General features: G+C 40.0%; 3 protein-coding genes across 4 annotated transcripts in view; 2 read left to right on the top strand and 1 right to left on the bottom strand.

The window, feature by feature from the left end:
• Positions 1-5331: 5331 nt before the first annotated feature.
• On the top strand, positions 5332-9955 carry nptx2b (neuronal pentraxin IIb; the record flags this gene model as incomplete). Its single annotated transcript, XM_084078265.1, has 5 exons — positions 5332-5772; positions 7029-7248; positions 7972-8213; positions 8618-8797; positions 9725-9955. 5 exons carry the CDS (start codon positions 5332-5334, stop codon positions 9953-9955), a joined length of 1314 nt encoding a protein of 437 aa, XP_083934391.1.
• A 4357-nt stretch (positions 9956-14312) lies between these two features.
• tmem130 (transmembrane protein 130) lies at positions 14313-21891 on the bottom strand (the record flags this gene model as incomplete). Its single annotated transcript, XM_084078264.1, has 7 exons — positions 14313-14459; positions 16452-16552; positions 18107-18309; positions 18885-18969; positions 19208-19356; positions 19446-19617; positions 21882-21891. 7 exons carry the CDS (start codon positions 21889-21891, stop codon positions 14313-14315), a joined length of 867 nt encoding a protein of 288 aa, XP_083934390.1.
• Positions 21633-22142, top strand: part of baiap2l1a (BAR/IMD domain containing adaptor protein 2 like 1a) — a 33182-nt gene continuing 32672 nt past the window's right edge. For both annotated transcript variants that reach the window (XM_084078046.1, XM_084078045.1), the window contains exon 1: positions 21633-21940. In XM_084078046.1, coding sequence (XP_083934172.1) covers positions 21890-21940 — 51 coding nt within the window. In that variant the 5' untranslated portion in view covers positions 21633-21889. The remainder of the gene's footprint in view (positions 21941-22142) is intronic.

Below are 22142 nucleotides of genomic sequence, written 5' to 3'. Positions count from 1 at the left end.
CGGTCACACAGTCTTTACTAGTACAATTAACAGCTTTGTTCTTTTGTTTTACGAGCAAGTGCCACACCATCAATCAAGATGATGGTGTGGTACAGTGAAGACCGAGGGGGCGTTCACAGAACATTGGGGGCCGCTGGAAGCAATGTTCTTGAAAGGGTGGCACTGAGGGGCTGTTGGGGGGCTTAAGGGAGCTTCATATTGGATGGGGGGGAGCTGGCACTGATAGGACCACTGTAAACTAATATTTAGTATGTTTCCTACTCGGAAGTATGACCTGTACACACATGTTAAATTAACCACTTAAACCTTATTTAAAAATAGCACAAATCATTTCTGCCTATAACATCCAAAATAGGGAGGTCAGGGTTAATGTGTCACGACATTGGGGATCCTACATAATGACGTCATCACGCAAAGTGTTAGAACGACCGTCTTAACAGTTGGAAGAGGCCTTGGTGTAACCATAACGTGTATTTATTCACAGACAAACTGACCAGAACAACACCTGAATCTCCCTTCCCAAACCAGACTCCAGTGCACTGGCAGCATTTTATGCTCTGCTGCCTCATTTTTTAATGAGTCTGGACTGTACCATTCTCAGGGGCTTATGCACCATGTTAAAATCATGTATACTTTACCTTTTTTAGACCAATTTCCAAAGCATATATTTTTACAGTTTAGAAAAAAACAGGTATAAAATTGGTGCCCACAAGTTTTAGGTGCCCACTGGACCTGTATCCGATTATCACTGCTAGGGAGCCTGCCCTATGCGTGCTTGCAACATCTACAGAGAGCTGCAGGGAGCACATGATGATGTTTTTTAGATGGTTTGATCTTTTATGTTGCACTGCAAGAGGCTGCGGGGGAATGGTATTTCATATTCTTTATGTTATTTATTTGTATGTAAGTACATAGGGAATGGAACTAATATACTAATAAAGTGATTCTGATTCTGATCCCCCATTTTCAGGTAGGAAGGGGGAAAACACCCGAAGGGCGATTTTCTCAAGTTATCAGAATTGAGCTGCCAGCCACAGGACTGTTCAATGTGTTACCATGCTTCTGGCAAACATTACTGGAGCAGCAGGCTCAGAGACAGTTTGTCCAGACTTCTTACAGATTAAATTCACATTTTCTATTGCCATTTGTTACTTACTGCTATATTTTCAGTATTACTACACCTTGATTGTACTGTATTCTTGATGTTGTTGATATTGCTATTACCACTACCATTTGACCCTTTTACCTTTCTATCTGGATTGTTGATTTGATTATTTTACCTTAAATTTATATTGTTCTATCTATCTTTACTATTCACACTTTTGAGGAAACTATATAGGCCTATGTGAAAATTAACACCTTTGTAACCTTGTTGTCAACACACACACTGAACCTTTAGTTACAGGTAGAAATAAGTCAGTGTAGTGACCTACATACAGTCAGTGACCTGACCTATAAGGAAAATAAGTCACTTTGTAAGTCATTAGGCAACCTGCTGTGGGGCAAATCCTTGCTTTCCTTACCCCCTCTTGAGCAGACATCTGGATGCATCGGCAGATGTTAATCAGTTCATTTTTGTGCCATATTTCATCAGAACTAACTTACCTATTTCAACATGCTCAAGTAAGTATGTTTAAGTAAATCCAACATACAATACCAGAGCATATACATAAGATAAACTTCAATAACATAAGATATAATGCTATCTTGTTAGAAATTGTTTGTCCCCTCTGTTTTTACGCCTTTGTGTGCTTTCTAATATTGATGGACTCTCCTGTCCACATGGGTTACTAATGGACCTCTCTTCATCTCTCTCATTCACTGCAGGTGCCTTCAGTGTGAATAGACGGGCAAAGGGAGAGTGAAATTCGTTTTCTTTCAGTGAATGTCACAATGCCTCTCTCACTCTCTCTTCTCTTCTCTCCCTCTTTCTCTCTCTCTCTCTCTCTCTCTCTCTCTCTCTCTCTCTCTCTCTCTCTCTCTCTCTCTCTCTCTGTCCTCCCCTTTTTCACAATCAGGACAACTAAGTAATGGGGATCTGCAGAAATATATTAGTTTCTGAGTGTATTGTGGTATCATATTCATTTCATTAGCAGTCGTATGAGAGCTCCACTGTGAGACATGAGAGGGGGTGACTCGGTATTCTCTGATGTTCGAGGCCACTTATCTGTCCATTAGATTAGTCATCTGTATGTGCTACTACACTCTGGAACTGTACTCACTGACCCTTACTTTCAAAGTTAAATGAACACCCCAGATTTTACAGTGTGGTACTGATGTGCTTGTGATAAGTCTGCAATAGAGAATCTCTCCTTGGGTGCATGCCGACATCATTATTAGCAATATCTTTGCACCTAGACCTCACCTTTTAGGCTTGCATGTCTTTGTATGGTCAAAAGACTATATTTGTTCTATAGTTTTTATTCTTTATTTATATATATTTTCTGAAAACTTGATGCCTAAATATTGCTGTTTACTACTATGCACCCACCTCATCAAATTCCTTGTATGTGCAAAATGCACATGGCGAAAATAAATAATTCTGATTCTAAAGATTACACATAGTCCTCCAATTATGGGTCTGTCTCTCAAATCACTTGGTCACCCTGACACTTCCACCTGCTTCAAATATAACAAGGTCAACCCCTTAACCGTGGTGATAATTGATGTGTACAGCTTTGGAAAGGCTAACATACCGTCCTGGGTTTGGGCAATCAATGTAAAGGAGTAAAGGAGTGTAAAACACACTTTCAAAACTGCCCTAAAGATACACCTGCAGGAGGCTGCAATTCGAAAATGGCCCCTGTCTAAGTTTTTTTTTTTTTTTAAGATTTGTTTTTGGCATTTTATTGCTTTATTGGAGAGGGACAGTGAAAGTATGACGACAGGAAGAATGGGGAGAGAGATGGGGGAAGACATGCAGCAAAGGCCGTCGGGAACGGGACGCGAACCCGCGGCACGCTGCTATTAAGGATTTTCAACCAGGGTGCTTAGACCACGACGCCACGGTCTAGGCCCCCTGTCTAATTTTTAACCTACCCCCTACCCCCCCTCCTATTTCTTTTTCTTCTCTTGTAAAAATGTTTCACTCTTCATACCAGTAACCTGTAAACTGATTGTATGACATTCTGTATAGTAGTGTGTATATCTGTCTGTCTCTTATATGTCATCATGATTTGTGTGCATGGGGATCTCATCTTAAACAAGCTCAGTGCTTAATGAGTCTCCCAGTTTAGTAGACCTTGTATTGTGTATTTGTACTTCCATGTACTGATGTTCTCATGTCTTACTAAATAAAGTACATCAATCAATCAATCAATCATGTACCGAGGGTCCACTTTTAACACCTCTTTTCATACGTTTTACAATTTCCTTTTTCTTATTAACACAAGTTTCACAAAATATACTGCAACTTACTGCTTTCTGGATAAAAGTAACAATTTCTATAGCCTAGTTTCAGTTGTTGAGCATGTCTGTTTTGAAGCTGTTTGTTGTGCTTACTTCCTGAAATAGAGCCCATTTGCCTGTTTACTTAATAACCCTGTGTTCATAGAAAATCCCTTATTAATTGCCTGTTTAACTACAGTCTGTGGTTGGAGGCCATATTCAAAGCACAGCAGCATATTCCGGTCTACGCACCATGATGTATTGACATTTCACACCCAGACAGGCAGCTGCTAATTGTTTACCACCACATCCTGTGTCCCTGCACCTTCAAGATGACTAAACTCTATAATGTTTTTCCCCCACTTCTTGAAGGTCATGAACGGTAAACAAAAACAAAAAAAGCCTCAGGTCAGGTGTGATCCTGTTGCTGGTTCTCTGAAATCACAAACCCAAACTCCTAAATGTGCACCTGCTCCAACATTCATAATCATGACTGTGGACAACTCCCCAGATGTTTGCCTTTATTAAAATCCTTTTATACTCAACAGGAGTTTAATATCCTGTGGCTTGTCACGTGGCTAATTTCCAGCAAAAATGTCCCTCCTCTGCGTGTAAAAGTGACCTATTATATCACCCTTCTGAATATGGTTTTCTCTGTGCCTACATGAGTGACAGAGAACCTCTGTTGGTTCACTGCAATACTTTTTTGTATCTTGATTTTATTTTTTTATCTGTATGCCTGCTTTACCTGAATATTTGTTTTTTTTTTTCATTCTTTTTTTTGGGGTGAGGGGTTTCTGCCTTTAGTGGATATATATTTGTATTTTGAGATACTTATGACTTAGCCTACACACCACAACAATAATAATTGTACTTTTGACTCCACTATAGGAAGGGGAAAAGTACATTATGAATTATAAATAATCTATACATTCAATGCAGCAACTTTACAGCTGTAGGCCTACAGCAAACTGTAGTCTACTTTGTAATTTGTACTTTTGAATAATTAGGTATTTTTATAAGCATGTAGGCTACTTTGGAATACTTAAGTATTTTTAAAAGCCAGTAGCCTACTACATTAAAGCAATTTCAAGTTGCTCAGTCTTACAAAAACAGACTGAGCATATATTTAACCACTAGTAGTAGTAGGCTATAGGCCTAATTCGACTTTGTTGTTCCATCACTGTATTTAGTTCCCTTTCACTGCTTCCCAAACTTCTTAGCCCGTGACCCAAAAGTGAAATGTAATGTCTCCCCAGGACCCCAGTGAAAATAGCAGATCTACAAGCTTGCAACGCAATGCTTCGCCCTGTGTTGTGAGCTTGCAGATCGGCTATGATCATTATACTTCTTAAACATTTGTTTTCTAATTTATGGAATTGCTTTGATTTTATTTCTTATTTATTCATGAATTCTTTTGAAAAATGACTTTGATTTTCATTCATGAAAAAATAAGGGGATATTGTGACGCATAAATATGTGTCCACACGACCCACAATTGGGCCCCGACCCAGTATTTGGGAAACAGTGTTCAAGTAGGTAGAGTAAACCAGCCTAATCCTCTTTCCTGCCGGAGCCGTTCGATCCGGTCCACCACCGCGCGCACTGCGCCAAGAATAGCACATTTAACCATCGGCTTTAGCCGTGCTTTAACGTTGTCTAGGCTACTACTCCTCTGTTCGATTCTCTACTTAGATTTCTGATAGATGCTGCTTTGTAAATAGATCAGCATAGCAAGATGGTACTGAGTGTAGATCTGCGTTTTTGGGTAATACTTTACGCACAGAATTTGACTCTATTTCATCACTTTACGCACAGAATTTGACTCTATTTCATCACTGTACGCACAGAATTTGACTATTTCATTATCAATAGAGAGTAGGGGAGAGGCTTAATGCGTATAGGTTAAAGTTGAATAAAACTGACATCGACTCTACCGCCGGTATGTTGTTTCCAGCCCTGTACGGACTGATGTGTTTTTGTGCGCTGTGTGTGCGCGGCCAACCCGACGACGGAAAGCGGTACATATGTCGAGCCATCCCTATGATCACCGGCGATGCAGCCAGCTGCCCGGTGACCCTGTTGCCCGAGCTGAGCACCGGGAGTCAAGAAGAGGAGCTGAGGAACACCGTGATGCAGCTTCGGGAGACCATTCTGCAGCAGAAAGAGACGATCGCCCAGCAGCTCGTCGCCATCAACGAGTTGACCACCAAGCTCTCCCTGTGCGCCTCGGCTTCCGATGACGGGGACTACGACAACAGCAGGGGCGCGTGGAGCAAAGACAACCAGAACACCATGGGGGACGTTCCCAGAGATCCCAATGATAGCATCGACAATATTGGGAAAACCATGAAGGGGCTCAAAGACAGGCTGGAGACCCTGGAGGTAAGCAATGTTGCCATGCCTTGGCTTATGATACGTATTTGGGTTTGTTTTTCAGTAAAGTTGCTAAGTGCTTTATTAGTTAGTTGTAGGTTGCGTTTTGTATAGGCTTGTTTCTGAAGTGTACTTGCTTATTTGGGCTTGTTTCCTCAATGTCGTTTGAACCATGTGGTTCTCAAACATTTTTATGTCAAGGACCCCCCACATTGTTTGTATTTGTCCCCTTACCCCCATCTGAAAATGTTTTGTGCCAGGGAGCCCTCCCCCCTACCAAATTTGTGTTGCTGGAATGTTTCAAAAATCTTCCAAATATTCCACATTTTATTTCAAGTTTTTTTTAAATAGCAGATCTACAAGCTCACGTCACATCACGACACGTTGTGAGCTTGTAGATCTGCTGTTTTCAATGTATGTATCTGTCTGTCTGTCTGTCTGTCTGTCTATCCGTCACATCTCAATGTTGTCTTGATTGTATCTCTGTGCCAAAGCCTGAACATTTTGCCATTTAACCCATATTTTGTTCATTTGCACCATGTGTTCGTAATATTGGAGGGGCTCAGAGTTATCCTTAATATTTAGTCAACCATACTGTACGTTAAACGTTTCCATAAGTAATAGTGTGGGACCTGTCCCTTCAGTGTTTAGCACAAATAAGCTCACTGCTGATCAGTGTTTTTCCTTTTTTTTTGTTTGCTCTAAATGGTAGAACTCTCTTTAAGTGTTCTTTCATTAATAGGATCATGTCTACTTCAATCCTCTATTTCTCGGAATTGTGACAGATTATTAGGAACGCTGAGATGAAGACAGCAGAAAGGAGACAAAAGAATAGGCTTTAGCTTTTCTACATGTTATGCTTTATATATTTTGCTGCTTTTGTATTTCTATTAAAACAAAAAAATCTATTTCTGTGAGGCATAAGTGCCTGCACAGTAAAATCCTCAGTGTTAATTAAAGCTTAGTGTGTAAAAACTTACCAATTGGTATACTCTCACAACCTCATAAACGGAAGAAGGGCGGATGGACCCAAACATCTAAATAAAGTTTCTATATTTTATGTACAGTGTATGTTATTGTATATTTGAAACTCAAAAAGAAGTTCATATATTTTGCTATTCAGTCGAATCATAACAATAACAAGGGAAAGCCAAATACTATAGTGACATACAGTTGACCCCTATGGATAGCAACTTTTAGGGGCGATGCATTTTACCTTTCATACACATCCCGGTCTTGTCACCTCTGTCCCACCTCCCTTTCAGCAGCAGCAGATCCGCGCCAACAATTCCGGCGCCTCTTTCCCCAGCGAGCTCCGCAACCTCCTGCAGCGCCGGCTGGGTGAGCTGGAGAAACAGCTTCTGAGGAAGGTCAACAGTCTGGAGCAGGAGAAGAACATGCTCTCCAATGCCACGTCGGCCTACAGGCTGAAGACAGAGAGTACTCTCAACGCACTGGTGGACCGAATCAACGAACTGGAGAAAGGTAAGGGTCCAGAATCACACATAGAATACAAAGCAAATATGATGTATGGATACAGAGAGGATGAATGGAATGGACAGAAGCGCGGAGCACACACGGTATATATAATTCAATACAATATCCATTAGAGAGAAAGGTATAGTTTGTGCTAAATGTATGCAACAAGCACATCAATTCCTTTGTGTCACAGAGAAAAGGGTGTGATACGTGCTCTAAAAATGCTACTTATACTATAGCTAGCATTTTTTAGGATATATGTCCACTTCGGACTGCCTCATTACAGTAGGAAGCATACATAGGATACATCCTAGGTATCTTGATTTGGCAAAATGTCTAGGAAACATCAAGTGGTTCCATGGCTCAATATTATGCTTTACATCCTGTTATTTTAATGGTTTATTTATTTTTTTACTTCCTTATCAATTGCTATTCCCAATAAAATAAAATTGCAAATAGAAACAAAAGCTCCAAAACATCATCCATGAAGTTACATTTTAAATTGTATCACCCATCAGCGTCATTGGTTGGTCAGTTCATCTGTTGCTCAAGATGCTTTATTGGTGCCAGGTGCACGAGAGGCTGTATTACCATGACAACCAGAGGCACAGATGCTTCCAATTTGACCGTATTCACATGATGCTACCTTTATATGATATCTCCCTTCTTTGGACATCACTTTTTGTCAGAATTTAAATGTGCATCTACTTGTATGTATGAACCTTGCAGGTTCAGAATTCAAGTCTCCGGAGCAGTTCAAGCTGTCGCTCCCCCAGCGTACAAACTACTTGTATGGCCGCATGACCAAGAGTCTGCCCGAGATGTACGCCTTCACCCTCTGCATGTGGATCAAGTCCAGTGCCAGCCCGGGTATCGGGACACCCTTCTCTTACGGAGTGCCAGGACAGGCCAATGAAATCGTGCTCATTGAGTGGGGCAATAACCCTATTGAGTTCATCATCAATGACCAGGCAAGACTATCACTCACACATGAATGCACGCACGCACGCACACACACACATACACACACATACACTTTGGCTGAGATTACGGTCTTATTATGTTTGCTTGAGTTTTTAATTGTAATTCATAATCTGGAATTGTAATCACAATGATGTAGGCAAAAATATATATTTGTGCATCTTACAGCTTACAGTATATTCATGTCTTTACTATATTCAGAACAATAGTGATCTAAATTAAAGGAAATATTTAACTACTACAGATCCCTGTATGCCCAATATTGCAATATTCATTCATCCGTTGTAGAAACCTTTTTTTATACTTAATTGTGTGCCGGTGTCACTCACCAAAAATATCAGAACTACAAGCTCGCATCACTAACTGTTCAGTAAAACCTACTATGACACACCAGGTAGCCCAGCTGCCTTTATCTGTGCGTGACGGGAGGTGGCACCACCTCTGCATCGCCTGGACCACGCGAGACGGACAGTGGGACGCCTACCAGGACGGAGAGAAGCTGGGCACTGGGGACAGCCTGGCGGCCTGGCACCCCATCAAACCCGGTGGAGTCATCATCCTGGGCCAGGAGCAGGTGAGGAAGGCCTGTAGAGTCCCATCACTAGCGATGATATTTTAATTTGTCAAAAATAATCAGTGGTGGAAAAAAGTACTAAAATTCTTTACTCAAGTAAAAGTACCAATACTGCAATATAGAAATACTCCGTTACAAGTAAAGTCCAGAATTAAAAATGTACTTGAGTAAAAGTACAAAAGTATTGACATCAAAATGTACTTAAAGTACCAAAAGTAAAAGTACAAAAATATTCGAAAATAGCAGATCTACAAGCTCACAACGCGTCGCGATGCGACGCGTTGTGAGCTTGTAGATCGGCTATTTTCAAATGGCCTAGGTATAATATAGGGCTAAAGTGGTTAATGCATGTTCTATAATATAATAATTTATATCTGCAAAGTAACTAAGAACTAAAGTTTTCAAATCATTGTAGTGGAGTACAAGTACAATATTTGCCTATGAGATGTAATGGAGTAGAAGTAAAAGTATTGGAAATTGGAAATACTCAAGTAGAGTGTGATAAGAGGTTACCTTTTTCTACAGGCTGTATAGGCACAGCCTCAGATTATGTCGTTTAAGAGGCCATTTGGAACACCTTTCACTCTGGTGAAAAAGAAGGACAGCCTATTTCAGCCTACAGTTCAGTAGCTGATAATGTGACTGCATTTATTTTCTTTTGTTATTAAATGTGAAGCCCTAGAAGCACGCATGGAAGCGTTTAGGCTAATTGGCTTTTTGAGCAAGTCAGATGAAAAAATGAAAAGAAACCCCTATATACTCTTTTCACAACACACATTTTGACTGCTAAACGCAGCCGAAGGTACATTAACATCTTAGTGTGTTAAGGCCTGTACATAACAACACAACAAAATATTATCCAAAAAATACAATACATTGTATTTGCGTATTGTTTCAAAGAAGGCTTCTCACTCATGGCCTTTACAGGATGTGGTGGGCGGGCGGTTTGATGCTGGCCAGGCTTTCGTGGGCGAGCTAAGCCAAGTGAACGTCTGGGACAGGGGTCTGAAGCCTGAGGAGATCCAGGCCATGGCCAACTGCACAACGTACATCCCCGGGAATGTTATCTCCTGGCTGGATAGCAATGTCGAGGTGTTTGGTAGGGGAGCCTTCAAACGACCTCTGGAGAAGTGCGTGGGCCGCCTGCCCAATGCTTAGAATGAGCATGTAGCATGTATCACTGTCTGATTATTTGCCTGTCTGTCTGTGCAATTATCTGCCTATATACTGTATGTCTGTCTGTCTATACGTCTGTCTCAGTTTTGAGATCGGCTGAAGTAGATGTCGTGAACCCTGTGTGAAGCGTTTTGCTCCAAAGTATATCGTCCACCATTTAAAGAATAACATGCCTTGTCACAAAATAACATTTAAATGAAGCACTTTTTACGGATAACCTAAGTCATTTTTGTACAAATGAGATGATGACACTTGCAGACTTGTAGATTCTCTATATTTTAAACATAATCACTTATGAATGTAAGCCAAGGCACAGTAAGTCAGTTAAGTAAATGTGGAGGATATACAGTAGGCCTATAGCTGTTGAGAACTAACTCATCGTGTGTGTGTGTGTGTGTGTGTGTGTGTGTGTGTGTGTGTGTGTGTGTGTGTGTGTGTGTGTGTGTGTGTGTGTGTGTGTGTGTGTGTGTGTGTGTGTGTGTGTGTGTGTGTGTGTGCGCGTGCGTGCGTGCGTGTGCACGTGCATGCATGGGTGCGTGCGTATGTGTGTAGCAGTGGAACAGCTATACATGCTATAAATTAGCTTCTTTGTATAGAGAGAAATGTGTGATGACAATCACTCTGCTGGATTGGAGGTGAACACACATCAACATACAAAATGTAAACATATAAACACAGTCATTCATATACACACAAGTACACTGCTACCACGGTACTACAGGTACTACTGGCTTGGGAGGTTACGTGCAGACTGACTGGCTGACATGTGAGGTCAGAGGATTAAGGTGTCTGAGGTCTGAGGTGACGTCTAATGCATTTAGACACACATTCAGTGTCATGTCTAGTAGGAATAAGCCATTTCTGTACTGTACAGTACAGTAGAGAATTCAGATAATCAGTTACATAAAGAGTAACTGACTGTTACAGTGGCCTCATTCCAGTTTATTAAGCTGTTAGGATCGATTGTAAACATACCGTGATAGTTATTAGGGGGGCTTTTTTCCACAAAACATTATACTTAGTACATTATCTTCTAATATATTGCAACAAATCAATTGTAAACAAAATAAGTGTAAACTATTTGGGAAAACACTTTAGAACCACAACTATGTGTATCTTCTTGTTAGATACTGTACAATGTATGAATAACAAAGTTGTTTAGAGTCAACTTAGATCAAAACCATCCTAGCATCTCCAGTAAGACATATGTTTTCTCTGTGCAGTGAGAGAGCTGAAACTAATTTAAGGGGGAAATAAAATGAAAAACTGATGCATGATAGTTCATTTAAGCAAACTATCTTGGTGGTGTAAGAGGTGGTGGTGTCTAAACTAAATTCTCTGGTACCATTGATCTATCTATTCTAAACTCAAAAGTACATGTGCTTGTTGGATAATCTACAAGTGTCTAAGCCCAGGACATGTGTGGAGTCACAGGACACATGAGGCAAGGCGAGGTTTATTTGTACACACATTTCAAGGCAATTCAAAGTGTTTTACATAAAATACAACTACAACAACCATCGCAATAACTTAAGAAACGCATTATAAAAGGACTTTTGAACACAATAAAAAAGTTAAAATAAACATAAAAATAAGAGAATTAATTACAGCCCAGTAGAAATTATATTTTAAAAAACAGAGTAAAAGGCAGCGGCAAACAGAAAGGTCTTTAGCATTGATTTAAATAACTGAATTGTAGCAGACCTGCAGGTCAAATGACTGAGCAAAACAAATGCGCCATGCGGGGAAAATCCTTGTTAGCACGAATGACACCTGTAATATGATGATGGCATTTAGTGTCACATCAGTACCCAGTGCTCAGTACAATTAATGCTTTCCAGCCTTTTGAAGTTAGTGTCAGAAATGTATTTTTAGCTTCACTGTTGCAACGTGACTTTAGCTTTGTAATACGGTTGAGAGAAACGTAACAGCAGTTATTTTGTCTATAATTATAATGTCAAAACCTCAATGGAATGTTATAAGAATGTGTAATACATATTTGTTCCTTGTATCGCTGTTAATATCTTGATCTATGAAAACCATGGAGAATGTATTTATTTATTTATTTTTGACATAAATGTTGTGACTGTAGAAAATGTAGGAATTGTGTGGCCTTCTCATGAATACTAAAGTGCCATTAATTGCTTTTTTAATATATATTTCATCATTTTACTTCTTTGCCAATGAATGGAAATGTGGGAATAAAGGGAATTAAAGGCTAAAAATAAAAGCTGTTGCAAATCAATTATCACATGTCAAGTGCTTCATTATCACTTTAAATTGTACACCAACTTATTATTGTGTTTGTGTTTTTTGATTGCATGTAGTGTAAGTAAAACCTAATTAGATTAATTGAGGGCACCCGACATTAGGTATTTAATCTCTTAGGTAACACATGATTTATTTTACATGTGCTAGATCTACACTTATACAAAAGCTTAATCTCTTCAAACCAAAGCCACTTTTGAACCAGAATTTTGGACTGTATCAAACAAAATAGCAATGCCGCAGTTTTTGACAGCCTGATTACTCTTTTGACTGTTGGCTCCAGGTAAAGCAACAACAGGTGTCCTCCGTGGCATTAGCTCTGCTTAACGGAATAAGGCATAAAGGTCAAGGTGACGTCAACAGTCACTCCGACAGTCTAAGCTGCTACCTTGCTTCCCACGCACCTTGTGACCTCTCTATCCCTTGGTCTCTCTCTCTCTGCTTGGAATTGTGTTGATTCTGTGCCCCATAACACAATTTGTATTATGTCTTCATCCTGGCCAGAAATCCCTGCTAGTTGTCATGTGATCATTCAAAATGCCACCACAATAGCACAGACAATAGTAATGGTATAATGATATTATGATTATAAAATATTATAAAATGAAATTTAAATACGAGTTAACATGTCAGCCTGGTGCAGACAGGGATTGATAGGGCCAGAGACAGACAGAGACTAAATAGTTTCAACCCTGCTCATTCATTTGTAGTAGCTACTGTGTCTCCCCCTTCTTATGCACATGCACACTTGCACGCACATTTTCCTGTTGCGGTTAGAGAAGCTTAATGAAATGCTTTATCAACACACAGCACTATTATACCACTATTATACAGCTATTATAATTGGATGGCTATTTAATACTATACTCATTGGATGATTTAATAACTTGTTCTGATTTGATTAATTAAATTAATTTAACAGAGATTCTGATCGGATGGCTTTGTAATGCAGTTCTGCATACTGATGTCTAATTAGTGATTCTTTCTGATATCACACTGGATCCCTAATATCAGAAATAATATCAACATTTTGCTAAGTTATTTTTTCAGTAGAGCTCTAAATCAGTTTGCATGATCTGTAATTTTCAGAGGCCATCTTGTGATCGCTGATCCAAGCCACACAACGTTCTCTTTCTCTCAACAGTCAACATATCGTGTTTTTCTAATAGGACGTTTTTTTTCTGTGTCTATGCCTTTCATGAAGCATGAAAAGAGCAAAACATTAGAGAGGGAGTCTTCAGTCAGAAATGCGTTGCAGGAATGAAACGTTCATGTGAAGCGTAACTGATAAGAAGAAGGCCTTGACCAGTCTGTTGCCTCAAGGAGTCCTGTCTTCACTGCCTGTTTAATGGTTTAACTTGCATAATAAAAAATATGTATTTCAGTCAGGTTTGATTAAGATTGTTTCCAGTGACAATATTACCAAATCCTCGAGAGCTCAAATAGCCAACGCATTGTGAGCTCAGTAGGTCTGCTATTTTCGGAAGGAAAAAAAGAAAGTCTTCGATTTTTTTGGAAACCTATAGCCTATAATGTCATGCGCAAAATAGGTAGCCTACAAAATAGCATTGAATGTAGTTAACGGACTCTCCTTATGTTTTCTTATGGAAGAGAATTAACCAGAATTATCCAGATAATTCTACGGCCAACAGGCAATTCATACAGTATAGATAATTCCAGAGGGAGAGTGAGTGTTGGCATTGCCACTGCCTCCAGGCAATGACATTTGGCGCCGGTTTCAACCCACAGAGTGACAGAACGCATTCAGGTCATAAGACCTTGAGGGTCGTGCTATTGCTGAACCTGGGTTGTGATTAAAATGATGAAGAATCATGTGATATTAACTTCAGTATGAAGCTTACTCTTTATTGGTAGCGTTCATGCACAAAATGTCTACATGAGCTAAACATAATGGGTCACATATTCAAGACTCTCGTCTGTCTTCAGTCGATTCATTTAAATAAAAACAACAAAGCTCAAACATACATCATGACTTATAGTAGGCTAAGAATGTCATCAAAGTATAAGCTATAAACACAACTCCATCGTACAACAAAGTATAAATTAGGCTTTAGTAGTAGTACTTAGTGGGCTGGTCATCGACGAGTGGCTGGTTCTCGCCATTGTTCACAGACGTGAAGGAGACCGAAACTCGACTTGGACCACTGCCTGGATTCTTCACGAACATCGCATTAGCGGCATTACTGGAGGCAACAATCTGTGAATTAATATGTACATACAGTACAGTAAATCACAATCCTTTTTCATCCCAATTCTTTTATCAGCCAGGTGTGGTTGCACATTTAAGAAATGTGTCTGGTGAGGTTGGTGCATATAATGTTATGTATTTACAGTACACATTACACACATATTCAGTCAATTCACTCTTAACTAATTGTTAAGCATAGATTTCAGCATGCCTATTGATAATGTCATCGTGTTTAAAGAGCTCACCTCTGTGACAGACCACCTTATATAAAATAATAATAATACATTTATTGCTATAAATAAAGGTTTGTGTGTTTTACATTCAAACCAATAGAACTACACCTAATCAAATGTCAAAAGTGCAGATAGAATTCATGTTGGACGTTAGTTCATTAAAACGTGAAAAGCATTTTGTCTGGAAAAGAGCTCTTTCAAAGTTCAAGGTGTCTTAGATATGGGGACAAACTGCGTTATTATAAGGCATGTGAAACACAGTTCTTGTGTTTTTTGTTTAAAGCAAGATAAGATTTTCATCTAAATATCTAAAGAGTAAAGTTGATAGTGAAAACAGAGCACTCAAACTAAAATGGAAAGAGAACAATGTGTTCATCCTACCCGGTTTCATCAATGCAAAGCCGTTCTATCTCGTCCATCCACATCCTACCTATTGATTGCATTATGAGGGCATCAGAGCCACAGTGCACCCTGCTACCTGATTCATGATTGTCTGTGCCAGTCATTCACTCTCAACATGTGTTTGTTGGAGCGCCCGGCCAAACCAGATGCACCGTGAAGTATTCGGTGGGCAGGAAGTTGCAGGAACACCTGCTTCACCCGGACACCCTACCCGCACTATATTTTGGCAGTATAGACTCTCTCCTGGCCCAAAAAAATTTATTTTGATTAATAATAAGATATATTGACTCTGTGAAGGTGTCCTATATAATATGCTGATTATACCCGTTAAAATACATCACTCTGCAAATTGGATGCCTATCCCATGGTTGTCATTTATTATGTGCCATAGATTAGACTACCTCCTTGTGGTCAAAATGTGAAAGAGCTTCATGACGGTGAACTACAATGCCCTAGGAAAGTTCAACAGTCACTTAACAGCTGCAAAATAAAGCATGTTGTGTATCTATATTGTGTAACTTAATCAAATCACAACATAAAACTTCATATATCAGCTCTCTAAGTCAATATATATATATATATATATATATATATATATATATATATATATATATATATATATATATATATATATATATATATATGTGTGTGTGTGTGTGTGTGTGTGTGTGTGTGTGTGTGTGTGTGTGTGTGTGTGTGTGTGTGTGTGTGTGTGTGTGTGTGTTGTTAAAACATTATTTGTTATCATAAATGCTATTAACATGCTAATGTTAACTTGATTTATGTTGTCAGTGTGGTATTATGGTCCTGTTGGTGACCTAAAGTAACTGCTTGTCTGTGCACTTATGGCCCGGTGAGTGTTTTGAATGATGAAGCCATAAGGAACCTATTTATCCAATTAACTTCCTGGTAGAACAGAAACCAAATTGTAAACTTATCAACTTGATAAGATAAAATGATACATGAAGATTCAAAACAACCATACTTTGGTCTGGAATGTTTTAGGCCATCGTCTATGACTCACAGTATATTTGACATTACTGCTGACCATCAGTGTTGCCAATATGTCTGCTTATTATAAGCGACTTTTGGCTTGTAATGACATGTATACTATTGATGCCGATATTATCCTTTAAGGCTAATTTGATGTTTTGGAGTTGGAATGTCATTAGAATAGTTTAGCATATACAGTAAATTAGGCTTTTGATTGTTTTTTGTTTGTTATAGTTTTAATATTTTAATGCATTGTAACTTGTAACTTTGTAAATGTGTAATTACCGGTAATTGATATGGTGTCTTGCATCTAGTGAAGCATCTCTATCTTGGTCATAAACATAAATAGATAGCTGTGTTTACTGTTCATTACCTGCTTTTGAATTCGGGGGCGACATGTGATGACTGTGATGAAGGAAAACATGGCCAAAAAAACAGCCACACATGGCAGAATGAAGAACAGATGACTGAGCGCTGTGGTTAATACAAGGATAAGAAAGACAGTGCGTTAGTCATCACTCATCATACACATTTAGATAGAATACAAGGCCAGGTAGTTGAGTGTAGAAGAGAAGTGCCCAACTCTGAGGAGACACAGTGAACTATGGACTGGTTTTCATTCTTGATGCTTACAGTAATCAGGAACACATTTGGCACACCAGATGAATACAATGCTACCTGGAGTATCAGTCATCTGGATCTCCAGAACTAGAGTTGAAAACTAATACTGTTTAGTGTAGACCTGTGGTTCCAACCTTTTCTGGATCAGGGCCGACTTGAAACCCTCAAAAAAACATTTTAAAATAGTTCAAACACTCACAACGTGTCGATGTAGATTGGCTAGTAGAACTATTTTGAAATGTGCTACTATTCTACTATTCTACTTCTACTATTTTAAAATATGCCTACGTTTAGGCATAAGGGTTAAGGCGGCGCGCAAGATAGGGCCTTTTATGTCACAATGAAATGTCTTTTTTTCAATGTTTTAAAGAAAATATAACATGTCTTTTGTTTTTACTTTCATTTTTTAATATTAATGTTATACTATCTTTCAAATCTGTGTTTTGCCAATTATTTAGGGGTGCACTTGCAATATCCTCAGGAGGTTGGGAAACACTGGACTATGGCTGGATTCCTCTAAAATGGCCTGAGGAAGACCTTCATAGGTTACTACTCCTACACATTATCTGTGCTGTGATCAAGATGTACCTGTCAGATCTTTCAGATCCCATTCCAATTAGATATGATTTTGCGTTTTGCACAAAATAGAACATGAACGCAGTATCCAATTGCCATGACTGCGTGAAATTTGCAGGTGAGTGTACAACATAACCTAACTTCGATGAAAAGGTGTGGGTACCAGTAAAAATGACTGATAATGGTTGTGAATATACACTTTTTATGTATTTGCTGCCAGTGGCAGCAAATGTAGGTGAGTTTGAATATTTAGGCCTGTACGATGACAGGAGAAAATAGCATGGTTTGTAGTCTGCTCGGTTGACATTAAAAAGCAATTATCTTGTTTTTCTGTTTCGGATCACAAGTTCTCTGAACTCCCAGTGCCAGAGTCGAATCAATTGAACACAGCAGACATGTGCCTGCTTCAGTGTGAAGCCTACTGTTCAACCTGTTAACCCTTTACTTAGGTGACTGAAGTCCTACAGGGGTCCTTTTTTCCCTCTACACAAAATAACTTTGCAGAAAACAGCCGATGTGCAATTGTGAGATTGAATAGATCTGCTATTTTCAATAAATGTTCACCCCAGAATAGGGGTTCTGTTCTCTTGAGTGGCTGAACTGTCTCTCTGCTTGTGTAACTATACATATGGTAATGCATAGCATTAAAGAAATGACATGCCCAAAACTGGGACGCCAGGGTATAACTGACTAAAGCCTAATACATGTACACATATATACCGTCGTACGACAAAACACAAACTATCCTTTACTCAGGCCTTATCGCCACCACCTCTCCCTACCCTACCCTGCCCTGTCACTGTCCTCTGTCAGGCGTGACGGTCAACTCACGGTTCCTGCTGACGTAGATGCTGTAGGAGGTCTGCAGCTTGCTGACGTCATTGCGGGCACTGATGTCGAGGCAGTGGAGCCCTGTGGAGGTGAAGGTGTAGTTGAGCAGCAGCGTGTTGGTGTCTATCATGGTCAGAGTGCAGCCCACCGGCGTGTCTGACAAGCAGTCGGGCAGAATCCGCCAACATACCCACATGGGAGGACTGAGGAGAGAGCGACAGAGAGAGACAGACAGACAGAGAAAGAATGAGATCGAGAGAGAGACACGCACACACACAGAAACAGAGACAGAGAGAGAGAGACAGAGAGACAGACAGGGGGAGAGGGGGAGAGGGGGAGAGGAAGACAAGAGGAGTTATAGGATGTTGGAGGTGATAGAGAGAATGATATAGAGAGAGATGGTTGGCAGATGACATAAAGAAAGTGTCAGAGGGAGAAAAATACAGACAGAGGAAGGGAGGATTACAGTAAAAAGCAAGAGAGGTGAATAAATGAGAGGGGGGTTAGACGGTGATGAAAGAGAGAAAGAGAGACAAAGAGAGAGAGAGAGAGACAGGAATGAGGGGGGGGGGGGTTGGGGGTGTCAGGTGACTCAAGAGATCGTGGAGATACAGCGATCATGACCTGGTTCCAGATCCAGCGCTCCAGGTTTGTCACAGACACTCTCCATGAGTCAGACATCATTACATGCATGGTATCTTCGATACCATCATAAGCACGGGATGAATAAGGGGACTATTGCTTTCACACAGAAACTAGTAAACAGAAAATAGCTCACCTCCCGTCGACGTGGAAAGCCAAACTTGAGTTTTGAGACACATGGAACGATGTGGGCCCCTCCAGATCAATGCTTTTGATGGTATCTAGAAAATAAATGCTTTCTGTCATTGGCTGATTTCACTAAATTTCCCCCCACAGAACCATCAAGGTTCTGCCTTTTCTCTCTAATGTTTCACAAATGGTACACTGAAGCAGAGATTTAAGACTTGCTAGATTAAGCATAGCATCATTACAGGCTATGCACTCATTAGTATAGAATAGTAATGTTACCATAAGCTGCATCTTATTAAATGTAGTTTATAGTATTGTGGATTTACAAACCCAGCACTTTTAGATTCATGGAATAGACGCCTTCAATTCCCTCTTCCTCCTCGTCTTCCATCTCTGCCCCCACCTTCAAGCGCAGAGTATAGTTCCCTGACTCTGCGTAGTTGTAGTGCACAACCGGCTCCGTTCCTTCAATCACCGCTCTGCGTTAGAAGAAGGGGACGAAATCTGGAATGTTATCATTTACATTTCTCAAAACGCTTAAAACCCCCTCTCTGTGTTATGATCGTACCCGTTTCCAAAATCCCACGTGTAGGTAAACTTGGCCGTTCGTAGAGTCTTCTGCGGGTCGAACAACTCAAACATAGCTTCGGTTGGGACGTCCGAGGCCAGCTCTCCAGTGTCACGCATTAAGGTGGCATTTCCTTGCTTCTGGTAGAACACCAACTTCCCTGCAACATTTTCTAAATATGAAAGTGAAGTTATCAGACAATAAGACCACCAGTCAGTAAAATGTACATTTACTCAGGCATATACAGTACTTAAGTACAATTTTGATGTAGGTTACTTTCTGTTTGATTTATAATGTAAGGCCTACTCCACTACATGTCATCTCAAAGGCAAACGTTGTACTTTTTACACCACTAATTATTTGACAGCTTTAGTTACTAGTTACATGGCAGATTTAGATTACTCTCACAAAAAATGCATTTACTTATAAATGATGTAGACTAATTATGTAATCAGCTACCCAGCAGCACATCAAGTAATGAAAATCAGCCCCACCTTTAGCTGCAACATTAAAGTGATCAATACATTAATGCAATTCTAATTCAAATCCAATCATATTACTGTGAAATTGGCCATTTTGCATAATGAGTACTTTGGTACTGTAAGTCTTTGATGCCAATACTTTTGTACTTTTACTCAAATAAAAAAAAATTACTTTTCTTATAACAGAGCATTTCTTCAGTGTGGTATCTATACTTTTAGCTAAGTAACGCTAATACATCTGACAACATATTGGGCTTCATCACACAAGAGGTAATTACAGACATATAGATTTTAAAGCAAACTGTTGGATATAGCCTACCCAAATTGGATGGTGGATCTGCCACCACAGCCACTTGAAGGTCCAGTATCAGGGGAAGACATGCCAAGACCCACAACAAACCTTTACGTCTGAAAGTTGAATATAAAATATCCAATGAGTATAAAGTTAAATAAACAAAAAGACGTTATATCACTAATTAAACATTTACCATACTGGTTCCTAATTACCGATGCATATGCGCGTGTCCACTTGCAGAGGAGGCGAATGGAGGACCTCAGAAATTTAGACAAAAATAGATACTTCTAGGACATGGAGATGGTTGGAGTTGTCGTCCGTTGGAGCCATCAGAAGGGTATGTGTTTTTTCCATGGCAATGCTGTAAAAGCTTCAAATCAACACCATGCGTGTCAATCATGTGCTTGGCTCAACAGTGACCTTTTGCACAGTGGCCCGCCTCTTCCAGTTAGATAAAGTTGCATTGCTTTGAATGGGTTGTTTCCAGATAGCCTACACTCCCTGTACGAAATAGAAATGTCAATTTCATATTAAAACTTTTTTTTTTGGTGTTATTATAAAGCAATTCAATAATTCAATGTTATTTTATGGGGATGGATGGGGAGGGGTGGATTGGGCCTATCTGTAAGAAGATTGTCATCAGCACCCTTTTCTTATAAATAAATATCCACCTGGGGGCGCCATATATACGAGAAATAGACAATCCCGGGTAAAACTGTCTGGAAATGAATAGCGTACAGTACAGTTATCTTTCTCAACTGAAACTCTGAGCCCATATAGGCTACCATAGAACATTTGCTAACTTGGTATACCTGGCAAGAATAGAATAGAACAGAGTAGAATAGAATAGAATATAGGGTGCCCTTGTAGTGGCAGCCGACCCGGGTTCGAGTTTGACCCTTCGATGCATGTCCTTTCTCTCTCCAATCACTTCCTGTCTCTTCTCCACAGTATCTCTATCAAATAGCACATGTAAATAAAGATATATGTGGTGGTAGAGGACCTACGGCATATGCCTGGCCTTGGATCAAGAAGATGATCATAGATGTATTTATCGATTTTGACATTTGCATATCTATAATACGAAAGTATGAGTCAGACTTGATTAAATACATCTATGATAGACAGGCTTTTAGCACCCCACACACACACACACACACACACACACACACACACACACACACACACACACACACACACACACGCGCGCGCGCGCGCGCTGAGAGAAGAGAGAGCACGAGGTGCCCAGCCCTGACATGTCATCACCCAAATTCTAATGAGCGTGACACCGAAAGTGCTTGACTAGTGGTGTGACGTCACGCCCCCTGCCACGCCCCCCACCGGTGACACTCACACACACACACACACACACACACACACACACACACACCGGCTCCCTGACAGAGGAGCCCGTCAGTTATAGAGTAGTTTTGACCAGGGAAACATCTGATCTGTTTCTACTGGGTAAGGTTGATCGTGCGTTCAGACGGACCCCCATGTGAGGGACCACACTGGGTGCTAAGAGTCTGGAATCAGCGTTGACGTGCTGGGGAAACACTTGGATTTACTATTCTGAGTGGTCGGAAATATTCCTATTTTTTCTTTCTTTTCTTTATTTTAATTTATTTTAAATCTTACAAGGGACTTTAGTTATTATACCCGCAGACATGTCTCGAGTCCCAGAAGACGTGAACAAGCTTACTGAAAGTACATATAAGGTGAGTGAAGGAGCTTCATTGCAAGACGCTTGGTGGCAACCAATGCTATAATATTGTTTTTCCTCTAGTTTCTATTTTTATAATGTTGATGTTATCATGTTGCTAGAAATACAGTGCCTTGTGAAGTATAGCCTAGAACAGTGGGTTCTCAACCTGTGGGTTGGGGCCCCCAGGGGGGTCCCCACATGAGGGCATATGACAG

Source organism: Gymnoscopelus microlampas (genome assembly GCF_963454915.1).
Source record: "Gymnoscopelus microlampas genome assembly, chromosome: 14".
Lineage (NCBI taxonomy): Eukaryota > Metazoa > Chordata > Actinopteri > Myctophiformes > Myctophidae > Gymnoscopelus > Gymnoscopelus microlampas.
This window is presented reverse-complemented; position numbering and strand designations above follow the sequence as displayed.